Source organism: Pelmatolapia mariae, linkage group LG16_19 (assembly GCF_036321145.2).
Source record: "Pelmatolapia mariae isolate MD_Pm_ZW linkage group LG16_19, Pm_UMD_F_2, whole genome shotgun sequence".
Classification (NCBI taxonomy): Eukaryota; Metazoa; Chordata; class Actinopteri; order Cichliformes; family Cichlidae; genus Pelmatolapia; species Pelmatolapia mariae.
In genome coordinates this window covers 21,400,560-21,420,690 of record NC_086241.1, presented here as the reverse complement: position 1 = coordinate 21,420,690, position 20,131 = coordinate 21,400,560, and the positions used below count along the sequence as shown (strand labels likewise).

Here is a 20,131-nt window from a genome sequence, read left to right as displayed (position 1 = left end):
GTCTGATGTTGCATTTAAACACAGCCGGAGCAGCTTTAGTTTTAAAGTTGCGTCTGGAGCTTTCAATCTTACATGAGGGAAGTTTGATTACAGCTAATAAATGGGGCCAGTCTTTAAAAATTCTCTTTAGTTGCAAATGGAAAGCGGCCAAGTTCTTGTGTGCAGACAGTGTTTTCCTGTGTGAGCCGTATGGTTTCACGCTCACATCCCCTCATGCATGCATGTGCACGCTGCCTCAACTAATTAGTACCTCTCTTTTTCGCAGGGTCCTGTTATATCCTGGCAGACACATGGACAGGGAGAAATAAAACCGTCAGTTCAGGTGAGTATTTCAAACCTCTCGCTGCAAAGTACAAAATTTTTTTGGCTTCCTATTGATCTTTAACTGTACTTCCTTTACAGGCCCTCCACCTGACCTCTGGGGTAAGTCCTAGCTGTGGGACTTGATGTTGGTGGGCCCACAGAGCTGGCGTGCATGTGAGAAAGAGGTAATGAAGTCCAGTATGAGACACTGGCGGAGGCTGATGCTGGTGGGAATACTGGCCTGGGCTCTCTTCTTTCTCGCCCTCCTGTCGTATTTCCTGGATGCTCGTGTGGATGAGCCCCTGACTTCTGCTGGTGCTTTACTCTCCCAGCACCCAGACACACGCCGTCTGGCCTCCATACAGGCCTCCCATCAACAGCATGCCATGGTAAAGCTGACTTTACCATTAACTACAACGTATCCCAGAGATAAACCAGAGCTGGAGCCTCTCGCCAAGTCCGGGACCCCAGAGACCAGCCTGGAGATGAGCCAGAACCCAAACAATCTTCCTTACGCTGTTTATGGCAGCCAGGAAGTAAGTCGCCAGGACTATCTTGACCCACAGAGCCTGGCAGCCTGGTCTTCCTTTGGTACAGAAAATGTGGGTTCTCACTCAGATCCTGTAATCCAGAGTCGTGAGCGACAGTCACAGACTGCAGACTATCAGAACCACTTCAGCAACACTCAATACCAAGGTGGCAAGGAGGAAGATGATGAAAAAGAAAATGAAGATGAAGATCTGGGAAACAGAAGGAAGAACAGAGTACAGAGTATGGCCGGTGGTGACTTCTCTGATCTGGAGGAATTCTATTTCTCCAAATCCATCTCGCTAATAAAGCGGCTCTGGAAGGGTCGAGTGTCCGCGGGCATGCTGAGTCTTCGACTGCAGCGTGCCATGAAGGAATACGTCAACTCCAACAAACACCATGTTTCCTACAAGGGGAATCGCAAGCCCGCTCAGAGTGCCAAGGAGCTGCTTTGTGAATTGAAGAATCAGGCCCGGCTGAGGACAGTAGACGGGTTGGAGCAACCCTTCTCTTCACTTGGCTGGGCTCGTCTGGTGCCATCCCTTCCCCTGGAGCAGCTGTACAAAAAGGAGAACAAGAGAAGCTTCAAGACCTGTGCTGTGGTCACCTCTGCTGGGGCCATCCTTCGCTCACGATTAGGCAAAGAGATTGGTAAGCACCAAATAAGTCACTTTCTGTCAAAAAAAGTCTACTGCAAAAGTGTATTCTATTAAAACTTGGGCAATTACAGATACTTTTTCCTTAATGTCTTAAATGCAGCACTATAATAATTATATAATATAAATAATTTCCATGAAATTCTTCATAACAAATTATGAGACAAAGTGGAGCTGGTGCTGCAATTAGAAGGCTTTGTGTGTCTCTGACAGTAAAGGCTAAAGTGGAATTCAATCCTATTCAACAGTAGTAAATTTCACAGAAATTAGTCTGTGAAGAAATCTTCGTGACTTCTTCAGTCTCAGTTGACTGCAGGTGAGTGTAGCCGACTGAAACTAGCATCAAGTCACGGGATGTAGAATTTCTCTGAAGTGTTTTTTAGTGAAACAGCAATACTCGGAATTAAGTAGGAACAATAACAGGTTGGACATGTTACTGCTGCGAAATGATAAAGGTGTTCCCCGTATCTAATAATAAATTACCATTAAATGATTCATTAGATTGTTTTATTGCTGCATAAAAGACTCGCCTATTCTCTAAGTGTCCCACTCAGAAGTGGTAGTCTGAAGGTCAGCACATTTCCACTTTGTGCCTGCAGAGATTAGCATTTGCTCAGGTTTTTGTGTGGCTTTTGCTGATTAACTTGTCAAGCTGATTGTGCGCAGCGTTGAGTGCGTGCCTAGTAGGCTAGATATCTTTGCATTTGAATGTGTGCGTTCTTGGTTTAGAGACTTTTGGCAGCTCTCTGGTAAGTGGGGAGAGTGTGAATTCAGTGACAGATGGCTCCGCAGAAAAAACAGAACCCCCTCTGGTAACCAATCAGGCCTCTTCACATCACATATAGCTTCCTTGCATTTCTCTCTGAATTCAGCTGTTCAGGGCAAGCGCTAGAATTAATAAGAAGGTCTTCAGCTTTGTGGCTTAATTTTTTTTTTACATCTCTATAGACTGATATGGGTATACAGATGTCACTGCCACAGAACACATTTTACAAGAAAGACAAGAAAGTACACCACACAGAGAAATGGGTACATGCGGGCAATGGAAACAGACTTCTGCAGGTGACCCTTTGGTTATCAGTGAAAACATCAATGCCACAAGTCTTTAGTTGTAGCGCGCTACTTGGAAATCAGCAGTGACATCATTTCCTACAATTTGAAAAGTATACAAGGCACCTCCCATTGTTAGTGCATGAACACCCTTACACCTGACTATTGGTAAGCGAGAAACGTTTGACTGAGATGGGAATGAGTTTTCAGTTTCAGGCACCAAATCTAAATCTTTCTGTATCATCATCTCCCATTTTTGATTTTGATGTCTGGCCGGTCATGTGTCCCATATGCATGTGCTTGTATACAAAAGATAATAATAATAAATTTTACCAGTGTTATACGGTACTTTAGTCATGAATGCTTTGCTTTAAAGAAAGAGCTGTTCTAAACAGGCTCCTGAGTTGGTATGATTACACACATACCTTCCTATAGAAAGCTGCTGTTGATGATTTCTGAGGTCACCCACATCTCAGTGTAAAAACAGCTGCAGGATACCCGTTCAGTGTGTAATCATCTAAGTATTCAGTTAAAAGATGTTTAACTGATGTGCTGTAGTGTCTTGATAAATGGGACCGTTGTTATGAAGCTGATTATTTATTGAACAGCGTCACAGCGCTTTAAAAGAAACAGCATGAATTTGCTACAATAATTCTCAGGCTTAGCTTCAGCAGGAAATCAGATGGCATTGATCTCACTCTGTCTACTCATTCTCACCCTGTCTCACCCCCTGAAAGGCTTCTCTGTGCCAGAACCTGTATTTTGCAGGTATGAACAGTGACTCATTCATTCATTCAGTTAGCCTGTCCGGACTTGAATATGACTACCACATCGCTCTAGGTTTTGAGAATACCAGAGGCAGGTTGACTGACTTTTGGATTGTAATGTTCCTAAGTGTCTATACACCACTGAGGTCATGCTGTGAGAGTTTGTTGGTCAGAACTTGGTTCAAACTAAGTGTGGTGATGTGTGCCTGCCATCATGTGGTGAACACGGCAAACTGCATCCTCATTCCAAACACGGTATGGAGAAGATTCGTCTTTGGCAGGGTTATTCAGTTTGATGCAAACATGCTGCAGTAAAACACTCAATTCAGAGGCTGTTTTATTTATCAGTGTTTAGACACAACTGTAATGTCATTTAAATTTCAAATTTACCATGCAAGTCAAGTAAATATGCTTGAATATCAGTGCTCTCTAGAAACTGTCTCATTTTCCTTGCAACTCTAAGTATGGATTGTCTTGATGCATGCTCTATCATCCAGGTGAATTATGAGAGCGAAATGAGAGTTATGAGAATTTGCATATTAAGGATCAAGGAACTGACCTTCCAGCCCATTGTTCTTTCAGTGGGGCTAGTTTCAGACATTATGCAAATAGACTTTTTAAAAGATTGGGGAAACCTGCAGTCAGCTGCGACAGAAGAAGTCACTCCCACTAAAAACGCTACATCCAGATGAACAGAATCAACTTTTGGAGAAGTCTGGATTGGTACCGTCCAATGGCAGTATTAAATATGTTGCTGAAATGCAAGGGGTTTTTCCTGAACTTGTTTTTCCAGAACAATACAGACAGTGTTATTAAACTTGAACCAAGTCATATATACCTGTCCCTGTTTGCGTAAGGGGGATATTGGTCATGATAGTAACAAGAGACAAAATAATAAGCAGTTATTCATGTAACTCCATTTTACTTTAGTGAATAGTTATGGCAAAAAACTGAGAATTTATCTTCTTTTTCTTCTACTACTACTAGTACTACGGTACTACTAGTACTTTAATCTCAGAATTCTGACTTTTTTCTCAGAATTCTGAGTGAGTCAGGAGTGAGCAATGAATTTTTTCAAGGAACCCCATGAGAAACTGGGCCGCACCACTCAGCTAGACTCAGTTCTGCTCTAATTAATTTTATTATTATGTGCTACGCTTTTACTAAGTAATCCTTTTTTTTATCCTTTTCTTCTTCTGAAGGTGTTAAATAGAGGTTTGGCCTCTATCAAGATAGAGGCTGATCGCTGCTTGAAGGACTCTTCTTTAAAGCCATCATTCTGCTTGAGCTCTGTAGAGAATGGACATGTTTACTGTGTTTTATTAGAGCCTTGTTTGCTGTTGTGAAGCTGCTCTGAGTTGTAAACCTGCTGGTGGCAGTGATGAAGGGGTATCAGATCACAAGCTGAGGGATCATCCATTTTGGTGTTAGTTCAATGCAGGAGGAGGACGCCTGAAACTGACAGATCGATCAGCAGACAGGCAGGAATTAATTTGTAATTGTTACAGCCGCCATCCATCAAGGTGAGGATTTCAAGTTGTTGAGGACCGTGAAGGACATGTGAACAAAAAAAACAGTAAACTCCTTATGTGAGCCATGGCTCTTTGTTTACCTGAGCCAACCACCGGTTACATCCCCGAGCCTGTCAGATATTGTTGTCAACAATTAGTGCAAGTGTGATTTTCATCCCTGTAGTCAGTGTGTCGTCACTGACTTTGGTTGAGGTGCCTGGTTATTGAGATTTTTACGTGTGTTTTCTCCTCTAAGTAGAAATTCTGAAAGATGATGGTAATTGCTTTAAGACTTTGACAATTTCTGAGTTTGCAGTGAAAACATGAGCTGGTAACATTTGGAAGAGACATTTGATATTTGTTTGTACATCTTCAAAGCCTTGCTTCACCTTTTAAGTTTTTTTTTTTATATTGCTATGTCTAATTTTCTGAAGAAGACTTTTTATGGAGGGAAACTTTCAGTATATTTCCATAATAACAGATGCAACTCAAGGCCAGTTTGTTACCTTTGAAAGACTCCATGGTTTCCCTTTCAGATGCTCATGATGCAGTTTTACGTTTCAATGCTGCACCTACAGAGGGCTATGAGAGAGACGTGGGAAACAAAACCACTATCCGCATCATCAACTCGCAGGTGAGTTAGGGTGAGGCCTTGAATGTAAATGACAGTGAATCCTTAAAAGAAACAGATTTAAAAAATACAGTCATTTATATTTTCAACTCACTATTTATGTAGCAAAGTAATGCCTTTAGAAGTGTATAAAGTGTATAAATGGTCAAGTGTTTCATCCAAATGACGATGAGTTCATTGTACTCAAATAATCTGAACTGAATGGTATGAACTGTTATTAGCAGATAGGCTGGTTCTTTGGAAAAAAACACCAACAGCTTCTTTAGTCTTTGTTTTGTGTAGTCTGTCTGGAGATGTTTAAACGTTTGCTTTGCTTGGCCAAAAAATCATATTTGTGTAATCATATTTACTAGACAGGTTTTATGTTGGTATCCGCCTCCTAGTCTAATTTATAGTAGGCACATAAAGAGGTTCTCTCTGTGTTTTTATTTGTATTTCCGCAAAATAGTGAACATGCATCTGAATGATTGTGCTTTACATTTGAAAGTAAGACTTACATTTCATGTGCTGTGTTACAGATTTTGGCAAATCCTAGGCATCGGTTCAATACGAGCTCTATCTACAAGAATATAACTCTGGTGGCCTGGGACCCCGCACCTTATGCTGTCAACTTACACAAGGTATATGTGTTTTCACTTTAGTAGTTTCAGCAGATCATTGTCACACTAAGGTCACAGTGAACCGAGAGAAAAGGAGTATAGGAATATTAAAGTGGGTCGTCTTAGGAAAGTAAACACAGTTGTTGTTGTGTATGTAGCCACAAACACATATAGGAAAAGAAGCTTGTTAAACATCCCTCCACTAGTTGCCATGATGTTATCTCATCTAGCTCTGACTTCCACCTGCCCTTTAAAAGGTTTGATTCATGTTAGCAAATTTGTCCAAAACAAGATTTTATTCCGAGGCTCCTTTCCCCTTATCCTCCTCTCCATGCTTCCCGTTAATTGTTATTCAGTGAATGGCCTGATTGTTTGCAGTTTAAATATATTTGCGTGCTGCGGGCAGCCTCTGCTTTCAGTGATTTTATTTATCTGGTGAATTACATGAAATTTCTTTTTTTCATCATCATTACTATTATTTTTTTTTTAACACTTTAATTAATTTTCTGAAGGACATGACCAAAACAAACAAGATCAATTATATTCAGGCATTAACCTTTAGTCCTTTTAATCAGTGCTGTGCTGCTAGATTAGGTCTTTACGTCAGAATATATCAGATTAAGTAAAGATTAAAAAAATGGCTGATTTGTTAGTTTATTACTATCCATGCAAATAGAGCCAGAGTTCAAGCGTGCGTGCAGTGCATTGTTATATAGCTGCAGTATTTGCCATACTGCTCGCCCAACTGCTCACAGAACCATTAGACAGCACGGTAAAGAACAGGATTACTGGATGTGGACTGATGGGATTTTAATAAAGAACACGATGCTCCACTGTCACTTAACCTTTGTCTCTACATCCGTGTTTTCAATTCTATCCTCACTCAATGTCAGTAGTTAACCTTTGGAAATACTGGAAGGTGTTGTTGCTGCTGTGTAGTTTCTTGTAGCTTTTAGCACCTCGCAGTGTGTCTGTCATGTAGCTTTCCTTCTCGTATATAAGTTTGTTCAGTTTATTTTTACTTTGTATCCCATGACACTCGCCAAATGATTACATGTGTTACGATTCTTAACTTTATTTAACTTAGTAATAAGTAAACTGCTTGTTAATGCAAATATTTAATCAGCCAATCACATGGCAGCAGGTCAGTGCATTTATGCATGTAGACATGATCAATACGACCTACTTGAAGTTCAAACTTAGTGTAAAAATGAGGAAGAAAGCTGGGGTTTTGAATATGTGGTTGTTGGTGGCAGATGGTCTGGTCTGACTATTTCAGAAATTGCTGAGCTACTGGGATTTCCGACACAACCCACAACCATCTCTAGGGTTTGCAGAGAATGGTCAGGAAAAGAGCAAATATCCAGTTTGGCAGTTCTCTGGGTGAAAATGCCTTCAAATAGAGACTGTTTATAATCAAGGTATGCAGAAGAACACACAACATGTCAAGCCTTGCCCAGATGGGCTACATCTGGTTTTGTGAATGTGACAGTGAGTTCATTAGGGGTGGTATTGCTGATATAGATTTTCAGTGATATAGCAGGAAATTAACTAGGCATATAATTATTTTCTTTCTCCTTTTCCCCCTTATTTTTCAACTAACCTGCAGTTCACAAGAGCATAATAAACCTGGACATTCTGTTTTTGGTGTGCCACCCCAATATTTTTAGTGGCCCCCATATGGCCACCCCTATGAAAAAAATCTGGAGGCTCCCCTGATAGTAAACCAAAAAAACAGCATTATATTTACATAAATTATAAGTTGAACTGCTTACTTAACATGCCAGTGCAGTTACTAATTATTATCCAATGCATGGATTGCAGTAACTTGCATTGTGTGTTATATAGTTTCTTAAAATATACATTCCCAGTAGTTGGGTCTTTATTTCAAAGCCCTTACAAACATTTACATTAAAAGCCATTAATTCATAATATTCAGCTCTCATGAATTAGTGGAACAACTGTTATTTAATTTGGCTTTTAATGATAAACTGCAAATTCTGAACAATGATTTCAGGCTCTCCTTTATTTCTGCTGTCAAACTGGAGATGGTACAACTGATGAAAATGGACATGCACACTCTTCCACGAATCCATTATGAGTACTTGGCACACCGATTACATCAGTTTTCTTATGATTTCATTTGTCCAACTGTGATGTATCCCTACAGTGCACTTGCTGTCTTCAATCACAGTATTGTTCTGTATACAGCTGTGCTGCACCGTGCGTCTAAGACACTTAACATTTTCTGGGATGTTTTGACAGCTTTAAATTTCAGTCAAACCACCTGATTGACTCCAGAGCCCTTCAATTTCCTGACAGGAAATAGTCTCTTACATAGTTTCAATGACTCTAAAGTTTTAAGCATAACAGTCATGCTACTATAAGACAGCAGCTCACTGACTTTTCTGTTGAGAGGCTGACTTGTTGGTGGGAAATTATCAGTATGCACTAGGCTTACATCTGCAAAAGGTCCTCACCTAAACCAGGATTTATTCTGCACATGCACACACTTCCTGTCCGAGCATTTAGTGCAGCTACATCGATTTGTTCTGCCGCTATGATGTTATTTCAGGAAATTACATTTAATATGCTTTAGTTCTATTTTGTTAAATGCATACCCTGTAAGCCATACATTATTTATGTCCCTGGGTAACAACACAAACCTCACATGAATAAAACATAATCATCTAAACTGTGAAAGAAAGCATAAATACAATTCAAATGTATTCCAGAGCCACTCAACATGATACAGCATAAAACGGCAGTGACGGACGTTTTATCTGTATGGGCGTTTTATGTTTTTTGCAATGTTCGCAGTCTGAAGATACATTTGACTAAACTTCAGCATCCAGCAGAGGAGTTTTTTGTCCAAAAGTTAGAGACTGACAGATGTTTGCAAAGGGCTGCACTCTATCTTTAAACATCTTTTCCTTCTTATCTTTTGCTTAAGGGGGGCTTTTTTAGCCTTTGAGATAGGGTGGTGGAATGAAGACAGGAAACACACAGCCATGAGTCGATTCAAACTCAGGCCTCTGCAATAGCCTTATGGCATTTGGGCCACCTGCTCAACCCAGTGAGCGATACTACTGTTGCTATTTTTGTATTGACTGCAGTCTTCATTGCTTTGAATAGTAGAAAAATCCTCTAAATATCAGAAACATTTTTAATTATTGGGAAAAAAAATCACGTTGTCTTATTCTTATCTGACTCATGATTTGAGATTAAATCTGTCTGCTGTGTTATCTCTTGTCAGTGGTACACTAGTCCGGACTACAACCTGTTCGGTCCATACATGGAGCACCGCAAGCAGCATCCTGACCAGCCCTTCTACATCCTTCACCCTAGCTATGTGTGGCAGCTCTGGGACGTGATTCAGGGCAACACAGAGGAGGACATCCAACCCAACCCCCCATCATCTGGCTTCATAGGTGAGTGCACACTCACGCATGTCTTGCATGCGTGCAGTGGTTGCACATGTGATGCACGTCTGTCCCTTCAGCTGCTTCTTTGTTCTTATCTTTGCAGATTGTTGCCCGCTCCTATAGCAGATATATATGCACACAAACACACGCACACTTGTTTGCTGATAGTGTCACTGAATGCACAGTGACACTATCAGCAAGTGGCAGGGTTATGCAAAATACCAACACACTCGAAACCAATATATTTAAACAGACAGGAATGTAGATATGCACTTCACCTTCCTGTCCTGTTGCACTGTGCATTCTTATACATGATGCTAGGAAAATGGGAAATTGGTTCGGTTGTCTTATTCTTGAAAAGCTGCACACATCCTGAACTCGCTAGGGAAAACTTTCCTGAAATTTCTTTAAGTAGTCTTCATTGAATAGTTTTGCAGGCTTCTTGAAAGATTTTCAAAGCTCTTCTTTGGATGTTGTATTTTTTTTAGGCCTGCCAATTCTTGTTTTGTCCTCCACCTATCAAGTTTCCTCAAATTTCTCAAGGAAACACCGCACACCGTGCTGAGATATGGCTATTTTTCAGCTAAAAGCTCTTTGAGAATCACCTTGGTGGGAAACATACTATTTTATGCTTATCAAACTGGCATTTTCCAGATTCGTCTGAAAAGATTCTGCTAGAGAAAAAACAACACATTTTTGAAACAGGAAAGCAACAAAGACTTCACAATAGCACAAAATCTAAGTAGCATTCACGCTAGTGAGCAGATATTTGCTGTACAAAGGGAAAAACTTGCAAAAGCTCTGAAACCACTGTAGCAGGACACTTATATTATCAAACATTAGCCAGAAGAAAGCTAGGGTGGACATTTTTTATTGTTTAAAATACATATTACATCACATATATATTCATTACACATTAAATTAAATGTTAAATGTTACCCTGCAGCTAACCATAGTCAGTTTCCTCTTTTAGTCTGACCAGTGTTGCCTCCTATTTAGTGTGGATATTTAGTATGTCATGCCTTAACAGTTAATAATGTGCCTATCAGAACATAAATCCGTGTTTTAAATGAAGCACCAGCTATAAAATATCTAAACAGAATAAACAGCATAATAAAAAAAATAAGTCAAATTAAATTCAGCTGACTGCAGAGGGTTGCACATGAGCGCAGAGGAGAAACTGATCACTCTTTAATCTAATTACACTTTTCTTTTAGCTTAATCTAGCAGCTCTGCTGCATCACAACCCAGGAATCTGGACTTTGGTTTGCCGTGCATCGGGCGACCCACGTTACAGCTGGTTTTCATTGTGACTGCACTTGGTGATAATCTGTGAATCAGTCGCTGATTACACAGCTTAAATGGAAGGCAAAAGAGCTTTACACTGGAGAAACAAAACCCTGCTGAAGTGTTAGGCATGACTGCCTGTATTTAAAATGTCACAATGTTCCTTGGAGGACTCTGTTGTTTATACTTGTCATGTTACTTTAAATTAGACTGTTTTCCACTCAGCTGAGATTTTGACCTTCAGGGGGAAATAAAAAGCCGTCACCCATCTGTTGCTGTTACAGGATGTGTTTCCATGATTTGAGTCCTTTTTGGTTTTAGACATTTTCTTTTTGTCAAATGTGATTAAGAAAAACTTCTTACTTTCTGTTTTGTCCTCATTTGCATCTCTTTCATTTAGGAAATACACGAGCACAGGGCTATTAAGAAAAAGTTCCTTTTGCTTTTTATAATATTCACAATGTCACACCATCCTCCAGCCTAATTTACGATGCATGATACAACGTTCCTTTTTCAGCAGCAGACATTTTTATTAAATCAGTTGAATCCAGCAATAAAATACAATTAAACTGGTGACGATAATGTTATTTGTAATACCCAGCATTTCTGAACAGACTACTCTTAAAATGAATTTCATCCGAGTCACAATTACAAACACAATTTGACTTAACTAATAACACAGTGCTTTTCTTGCTTTTATTGAATACACTGAGCAGTCAGCTGCATCGCAGACTGGAAAAAGTAAGCAAAGCTTTTGTTGTGGCTTATTTTTTTGCTTGCAGCCTCTTGAAGAAGCACCAACCTCAATCACACATTTTCTGAAGGTCCTGAATGGCACTGCACAAAAGCGAGGAGATCATTTATCCAAGAAAATGACTCATCAATATTTCCTGCAACTCTATGTCAGTGGGTTGAGGTCTGAGCACTCTGACCTCACTTATAACTTCCTTAATCTTGAGCAGGTCCTGGTCCGTTATAGTTCTAGATCTACAAAAGCAGTAAAATACTGATATCTGCTTTATGTCTTGCAGTTGTCATTTAAGTAAGGCCAGCTAAATGTAATCAGTTTCCCTAAATTTGTGCATTGTGTTTCCCAGATATGCCCTTAATTTCCATCAGTCATCAGACTGGAATCCTTTTTCTGTGGCTGGCCATACTGGATAATCATTTTGAAACACTGGCCCTTTTATTCTGGAAAGAAGGTGAAATCATACCTGCAAAGAAACAACTTTGTAAGACCAACTAAATCATAACCAAAGAAAGCACAGCACAAACACAAAAATGAACACAATTCAAATAAACGCCTTCATGCAGAACAAAACTGAAGTACACACATGATAAAAGTAATAAGGATAAGGTTCTGGGGCCTTAACCTTTCATATTCTTCAACATTTAAAGCCAAAGCAGCAGGAGGAAAAGAGGAAAAGCAGAGTTAAATGATGATTACGTCAGTCTCCTTGCTGATCAAATCACAAGTCTGCGCAGTAACCTCCCCATTTACAGTGACACAGCGACTGAAAAGCAGCAAGGAACAGGCGCTGTTTTATTGGGGTTTTTTTACTCTTTGTTTAAAATGTAAATTAAAAAAAGATCCTGTAGTTCAAAAAAGAAATTTGGCCTTTTTAAACTGTAGGATGAAAACTAAGAATATGTAATATACTGAAATATATTACACATTTCAGTATATATAATATATACTGAAATTAATGTAATGCATACACATCAGTTCAGAAACAGACTTAAACCTTGAACCCACCACAGTGACGGTGCCCTTTATTAAAAAATACATATTTTTAATAGACGCAAAAACTTAGAAATAAGTTTGAATGAAGTTCTTACCTTTTTTTTGCATGTACTGAACAGGAGAAGGTGCGTGGTGGATGATAAAACTGACTGATACCAACATGTCTGGTTGCATCGCACATGGGTGTACATATATGTGTGCGTTTGCATACTTTACATGCATTTCTGTGGTCGTTTAGCACTTTTGTGTTATGTATAGTTTAAAAAAAAAAGTTTTAAAAGGGCACATTTATGGTCTACAAATACAAGTTTACAAATAACACGAAAAAGCACATCTACTTTCTGAAAGCTCTTGTCCACAGTCCACTGGAGTTCACATTCTGGGTTATTCGTGCTTCATTGTGATCGCGGTGATTCCTGTCTGATTAATGCTCATGTTCAGGGGGTGACCTCTGGAGGGTTTGTGTGCTTGGTGTCTGCGGTGCTGTAGCACTGGTTGAGAGCTTCGGTGGAGATCTGGGCGGTGCAGGCCACCGTGTTGCTGTAGACACGGCGGTTAAGGTGGATTACCGTAGTCTTGGACGGCATCGAGGTGTCGCCTTTCTCCGATGACCAGCGATCGCAGTGAAACAGAATCAGGAAACACCTGTAAAACTGAGAGGGAGAGGAAAATAGTGGAATCACTGCACACTCACAAGCAGACGAAGGTGTTTTACAAACAGTAAACTGAACTGAAGCATTTCTCACATGTAGTAAAGAAAAAATTATTTGCATAGGGAAATGGTGCTGTCTGGATAAGTATGCAGGGTAGTGTATACAAAAGTTCACTTGGTGGCTATAAATTTATTGGCCATAGTATTCTGTCAGGGGTGAAATCGAACATCAGACTTCGTTCTGCTTTGCACTCTAGGTCGGTGGCAGGTTAAAAAGCATTCAGCGTTTGCTCTCAGGCTGTTCGATATCCATGTTCACCATTGTTTTAAGGTCTTGAACAGTTCAGGACCGGAGTGCATATGTAAATGAAAACGGCCTAATGGTGTGTTCAGACTGACCGGAATAGTTGGTTTGCTTTTTGGAAACCACAAATATGTTTTCAGCCAACAGCAGAAGCAAAACTGCGAGTAGACGAAGGCACTTTTGGCTGCTCTCATATTTCCCAGAGGATCTCCATGGCGACTGGATCTGCATATTTTGATTTGGCAGAGATTTTATACCCTTTCATATTCTTCCTGACAACAACCGCCTTATTTATCCAGGCTGGGGACTGACAGCAGGAGTACACTAGTTGTGACCCCCTTTGGACTTTGTCTAAAACACTATACCACAGAGCCGCTAGAAGGAGAACTTCACTATGATTGAAAACTCATTTATGATTTTGCCAAATTTTCTCCATTCATTCTTTTTTTTTTTTTGCTGCACAAATATGCCTTTACATAAACTCTATGTGTAATCTGACTGTAAATAATTCCTTTAATGTTCCCAAATTGAGCAGGAAGTGATGGTTGGGAAAAGAAAAGGATCTGTTGTCATGGTAAAGCAGGTTACCTCCAGCACTTGGCGCTTCATTTCTTTGGAGGTCTATAGCACAGAACTTGGTAGGGTCTTATGACATCCTTAGGCTCTTGTGAAAGTGACTCATCCATCCAAATTACAACTCTGTCATCAGTAACTCATGTTTTTCAGCTTTGCCTTCATATTAATGGAATACAGTTGTTAGGGGGAATATAGTATTCTAATAATGCCACAGACCACGGAGTCAAACTTAGCCCTCAGTCATGATGGCAGCTCATCTGTTGGTACCTTACTGTTGGAGGTCTTGCTGCAGCTCTCCCCACTTCAGGTTTTGCACAATGGGGGAGTGGAGAGGTCTCAGAACATATCACCAGCCATACCACCAAATATAATTACTGCAGAAGGAATAATTATTCTCTCTGACAAAAGAGTCCTTGCTAAAATATATGTGTGAGGTCACTGTTCTTTGTTTTAGTTGCATTTCACAGCGTAAGAAAAATCCAGAACTTGCTGAAGCAGGCAAAGTCGAAGTCTTCATATATTATTCACAGTGTTATAGTTTTCTCCTCCCCTCTTTCAGCACAGTTGAGCTTCGCATTTAGTCTCTGCTTGTCCTTTGCACATTTTCAGATCTAATAGAAATTTGTCAAGTTTGTGCTAAATTCCTTTTCCGAAGACTTATCGAATGCCCGAAAGGCTCGCACACCTTTGATAATCAGATTTTTCCCACCAGGCCGTGTATTTATTATCGGCCCACGCTGATAGCGACCTTTACGAAAACTGAAAGGATTTACCTTATCTCCCGGCTTTAAGAGTTTCCGGTTTGTGAATGTCACGACGGGTTTGTAACGTCTCTACTTCGATCCCCGGAGCAGATGAAATAAAATGGATGTCATTAACTTCTCTTTGGCCATAAGATTAGATTTTGGTTTTACCAGATTGCTTCCAGGTGTGAATGTGTGTTTTGACAGTGGTCCTGGGGGACTATTGCCTTAAAAAAAAGAGAGAATAAAAGACAGGAACAGAAGGTTTTAGCGTTGTATTTTTCTTTTTTATAATTATATTTGTTATTTTTATGTTCTAATAATTTTGTAATGTTTGGACCTCAAATGTTTGGCTAAAAAGTTGAACTCTAATTTAGTTGGCACGTGTTGTGTGAAAATATTTATTTTCTCCTGTATGCTGACATTGCAGGTATCCTCCTGATGATGGCGCTGTGCGAGCAGGTGCACGTGTACGAGTACATTCCCTCCATGAGGCAGACGGACCTGTGCCACTACCACGAGACCTACTATGACGCTGCGTGCACACTGGGTGCCTACCATCCTCTCCTCTATGAGAAAAGCCTGATCCAGCGAATCAACATGGGCCCCGTGAGTGACCTCGAGAGGAAAGGACGCGTCACTCTTCCAGGCTTCAGCACCGTGAACTGTGACATCTGATATATGAAGCCTGGCCTCATGAGCCCGGACGTCACACCCACGCACACGCACACACTTCTGGCCTTTTCAGGCTGACCATGGGAGAGGTGCAATAATGCCCCTATAGACAAGGAGGTTGAAGCTTGCAAGTTTCAAATAAAACCCGTGAAGAGCATAAGCCATAGCCCTCCAGGGACGGATAAACATAGAGGTTTCTGAAAGACCTTGTCTTTATCACGATGGTTTACTTGACCAGAGGCTGGGAATTAGAGTCTCCAGGGTGGAGCTGAAAAAAAATAAAATATAATATCAAATTTCTCTCTGCTTTAGCTGAGCCACGTTAGCTGTGGAGCTGACTAGGGTAGCAACTGATCTTGTTTTAGGTAGGCAAGTGAGTTTTTAATAACTGGGTGTGTTTCCAGTGATGTAAAATCTGTGTTTCTCAGTACTATGGATGGTTTTCCACTTTAAGGAACTGTCACTCTTTATAACGGCGAATTGTATAATTTTTTTTTTTTTATATATATATACTGGTCCAAAGGGTTGTGAATAAACAAATCATCCATGTTGAATGTCATAGGTACACAAACTCGACGCAAAAGTACATGCAGAAGAATGCAAACTAAAAGAAAGATGAGAGGAGCTGTCAAAGCTATCACGTTACTGTACATATTCCTGCAAAATCATCATAATGAGGGGTTGATTTCATACTACTGAGCTTATTACTGAATTATTGTTCTGTGCACGCTGACTGATAACCACCAGTTTGTCACGTTTTGTTTGGGGGGGGGGGTGCGCATTTGTGTACTTAAATCAGAGTAAACGGGGCCAAAACAGAACAAACAGGTACTCAGAACAGCCGTGACCCTGTGCCTAGCAGTCAGCTGAACACTTTCCTCGGGTTGCCTTGTGACTGTTCAGACACATGCAGTACACACTCTAGCAGGACTGCAGTACCAATCAGTTCGATGTGTGGAGCAGTAGACTTTCCGAAGTGATGAACATCAGGGGATCCTCCGCTCTGCCTCAGCAATCACCAGCCCCTGTTTGTGACGGTCCGTTCACTCTCTATTGAATGTAATTTTAACACTGCGTGTTGTGGCCAAACCCTTGCTGGAGCTCATCTCTGCGGGGTTATTTCTTTATTGCGTAACAGCATGAAGTGCATTCCCTACAACTATATATGTCTCATATTTTCTGAATCCTCTGATATTAGTCTGTGCCTAGCCGCAGCTCAGAGTAGAGACAATTATGAAAGAGGAATTTGGACCTGTACTAACCTCGGATTTACTTTGTCTCCAAGGTAGGGTGGATTTTATGTTTACAGAGTGCTGTGTCTTCAGCGAGCTCGAGGTATTCTGTCTGTGGGAATGAGGGCATCTTTTTTTCTTTGTAACAGATTGATCCTGTGCCATTCGTTGTGGTTTGTTGAAAGATATGAAAACATAATAGAAATGCTGCTTTAAATAGAATGATGTCGCTCTTCAGTAGAAACACTAGAGCTTAGTATCACGTAGGTAATAGTTGGTGTTGGCAGGAGCTGGATAATATCTGGAATTTGTCAGTATTTACCAAAGGACATACACCCCCCCCCCCCCCAAAAAAAAAAGACATAAGCATGGATCTTTATTTTAACCATGTTTAAGACCAGTTACTACCACTGGTGGGTTTTTTTTATTAAAGTATTTATGTACTGTAAATTTTGATATTATGCATTTATGTTTACCAGATTTAATAATCAGATGGCAATTCAGTAAATTACATGGATGACAAACGTACTACTTCACATAAAGGGAATTTCTCTAAATCAAGAATTTGCTCATTCTCACAAGAGATTTTTCTTGCACTCGTGTAGCTGACTCAGTTGAAGTTTTATAACAATATTTTGAAGTTTTGTTGTGGACGCATTTCTTTTCCAAACCCCCATAAATACTTGCTTTATGTCCAGACAAGTCATTAGATTTTTCGATTAATTAAATTAGTAGCTGTAGCAGGTGTATGACAAATATTTGGGTCATTTTGCAAAAATGTTATGTATTACTTTTATTTTTTTCAAATCTCACACTTTACTTTTGTGTTGATGCACAATATCCCCCTAATTTCTAGTTAACAATGTAACATAAAATCTTACGCCCACATACCTAACAACTACACGTGATAACTATATGGAGGACATGATCTTTCTCTTGGAGTTGGTGAATATCAACCGACAGAGCACAAATAAATGAGGTGCCAGTGATTGTTCTGTAGAAACAAGCAACATTTCTTTGTGCGATGCTACGTGTGTGTTCATCTGTGCCTGCTAGAAATCGAGTCTTAGTTGCTCCGTCCGGGTCGCCGTTTATACTCCGGAAGCACCGTTTACTGTTATCTTTGTGTTAGCATGTTTGCCTTTGCAGGTGCTTGTTGGGGTTTGATTCCGTGTTTGCAGCAGTGGATATCGGTCTCTAGCCTGGCCACAGTTTGCACTTCACCATCACATCCATGTCCCTTTGTGCAATAATTTGGGAAATCTGCGCACACCTCTACACGCTGCCGTTTTTGTTCCCACACATGAGCACACGTGAAAAGGCACTTTTGTCGTTTTTGTTGGGTTTTTCCCCCCTATTTGCTCAAAAAAATGAAGAACGTTTGTAATGTGATTAACAACTTGTTGTTTTATTTGTAATGTTATTACTGAATTAGCTCAGTAATGCCACACATTACAGCAATAGTGACAAATGTAATGCGATTGCAGTAATGCATAACTTTGTACTCTGCAGTACACCCAATCCTGACTGTAACAGAGATTTTAAGGAATAGAGGCGGTAGTTTAGATGCTTAATAAAGGACTTGGGATTCATTTTAAACAATGCAGGTTTTTTCGCTCTGCTGTACGTCTTATAATTGCGATAAACGATAAAATGTGCTTGTGATTGTAGCACACTGAAGGTGTGAAAGCCCTGAATGTATTGTACATGTGCATTGTAGTAACAGGTTACTTTCCAGTGCACAGAGCATGCAATTCAGGAGCAGGGCTAGGTCTTAAACTGTCTGTGCTGTACTGTGATGCAAGTAGGCACCATTGTCTTTAATGTTGTGAAAGGCATTCGTGCTTGCAAGGTTTTCTTTTACTGAAGTGATGTTTTGCAGATTTTATTGCATGCTTGTGGATCACATTCATCTGCAGTGCGGCTATCAGCCGCTCCATGGAAGTGCTTGATCAGGTGCAATGCCTTCTGGCTACTTCATCTTTGCATCTTTAATATTGTGCCAAATCCCATCTTTAATTGTGTTCCGGTTTGGGTGGGTTATTCATGGGATGAGGACTCAGAGTAACAGTAGGACTTCTTAGGTGCTTCTTTCTGCAAAAGTCGAGCTTAACTGAATTTTGTATTCTTTTTAAGATGGGACATTGTAGTCAAACTTGACATTAATGTTCTTTGGTAGTGAAGTAGTGAGTTGAAAAATATGTTTGAAGACATGCGTGTAACATTTACCACTTCGAGCCTCTTTCTGTCTGCTCTTTACTCTCGAGGCCTATTTTTCATGTCGAGTTTTTAAAGAGTGTTGTGGGGATTTCTGTACCACACTGCCTCTGAAGAATTGTTTAACATTTGTTCTTTCTATAGCTACCTTTTTGCAGTGTTCTTCAGATGGGGAAGAGGAAAGGAGTGAGTAATGAGAGTGATTGTTCTGTTTCCCTTTTAAGAGCCTTAGGGCATTCTTCTTGATTTTTTTTATTTCTCTTTGGTCAGTGAAATCTCTTGATATTACACTTGAATTGATATTTAAATCAAGCAGTTCTATGATTTCAGCTGTTGTTTGTCTTTTTCTACTGTGTAAATAAAGCTGTTGTACATGTTCAAGTCTGTTTTTCAGAATTATAACTCTTGATTGTAGGTAAGACACGCACATGCACATAATAGCGACTTACCTGTTTGTTCATAAGTATATAGATGAGGGGGTTGATGACGGTGCTGCTCTTGGCGAGCAGTGAGGGAACCACGCTGGCCACAGGGCTAATGATGTTGGGTGGGCCAAATGTTGCCATCATTGCCACGACACCATAAGGCATCCAGCACAGCAGGTAGCAGGCTGCAGTGGTCAGGACCATGAACAGAATGTGGTACTCTCTCCTCCGGGCTGCAGTCTTTCGGATCTTGCCCACCTGTGAATAACGGAACAGAAGAGAGGAAAAAAAATATTTCTGGAAAATTTTGATTTGGATTTCCTGAAGTGTGTCTTGTATCTAAGAAACGTTAAAATTACTTCTTTTTCACTGTGCTATCATGTAGTAATCACAAACAAAATGCATCAGTAGCTCACCTGGCTCATGATTCATCACAAATCTTAGGTTATTGTTTTGTGTTATGTATAAAATTTAAAATGATAACTTTCCATCTCACTAAATGATTGCATTGCACAGACTAATTAGACTTAAAATTCTCTGAGAAGTCAGGCAGACTCCAACAGCCAGGATAAAATCCCCCAACCTATCTAACCCAACCCATCAGTCGATCCCCAATGACCAAAAACTTGGTGATAGTGGGAAGGAAAAACTCCCTTTTAACATAAAAGGGGTTTTGGTGTTTTGTTTTGTTTTTTTGTTTTTGTTTTTTTGTTTTTGGTTTTTTTTTTGTTTTGTTTTTTTTTTGGGGGGGGGGGGGGGGGGGTGCAGCAACACTATGGCACCATGGAGATGTGAAAATGGCAAAA

At 40.1% G+C, this 20,131-nt stretch overlaps 2 protein-coding genes across 6 annotated transcripts in view; one reads left to right on the top strand and one right to left on the bottom strand.

Annotated features, from left to right (window-relative positions):
* Window positions 1–19,281, top strand: part of st6gal2a (ST6 beta-galactosamide alpha-2,6-sialyltranferase 2a) — a 90,331-nt gene extending 71,050 nt beyond the window's left edge. For 4 of the 5 annotated variants that reach the window (XM_063496970.1, XM_063496968.1, XM_063496966.1 and 1 more), the window contains 6 exons: window positions 266–322; window positions 403–1,482; window positions 5,352–5,449; window positions 5,965–6,066; window positions 9,302–9,476; window positions 15,207–19,281. In XM_063496970.1, the coding sequence (XP_063353040.1) occupies window positions 447–1,482; window positions 5,352–5,449; window positions 5,965–6,066; window positions 9,302–9,476; window positions 15,207–15,454 (1,659 nt within the window). In that variant the 5' untranslated portion in view covers window positions 266–322; window positions 403–446 and the 3' untranslated portion in view covers window positions 15,455–19,281. Of the gene's footprint in view, window positions 1–265; window positions 323–402; window positions 1,483–5,351; window positions 5,450–5,964; window positions 6,067–7,324; window positions 7,506–9,301; window positions 9,477–15,206 lie in introns of those variants that run through there. The other variant, XM_063496971.1, reaches the window with a different exon arrangement.
* tmtops2b (teleost multiple tissue opsin 2b) overlaps window positions 10,376–20,131 on the bottom strand; it is a 43,743-nt gene continuing 33,987 nt past the window's right edge. The window contains exons 3-4 of the mRNA XM_063496972.1: window positions 19,350–19,583; window positions 10,376–13,154 (exon numbers count right to left, since the gene is read on the bottom strand). Of these exons, the coding sequence (XP_063353042.1) occupies window positions 12,939–13,154; window positions 19,350–19,583 (450 nt within the window). The 3' untranslated portion in view covers window positions 10,376–12,938. The remainder of the gene's footprint in view (window positions 13,155–19,349; window positions 19,584–20,131) is intronic.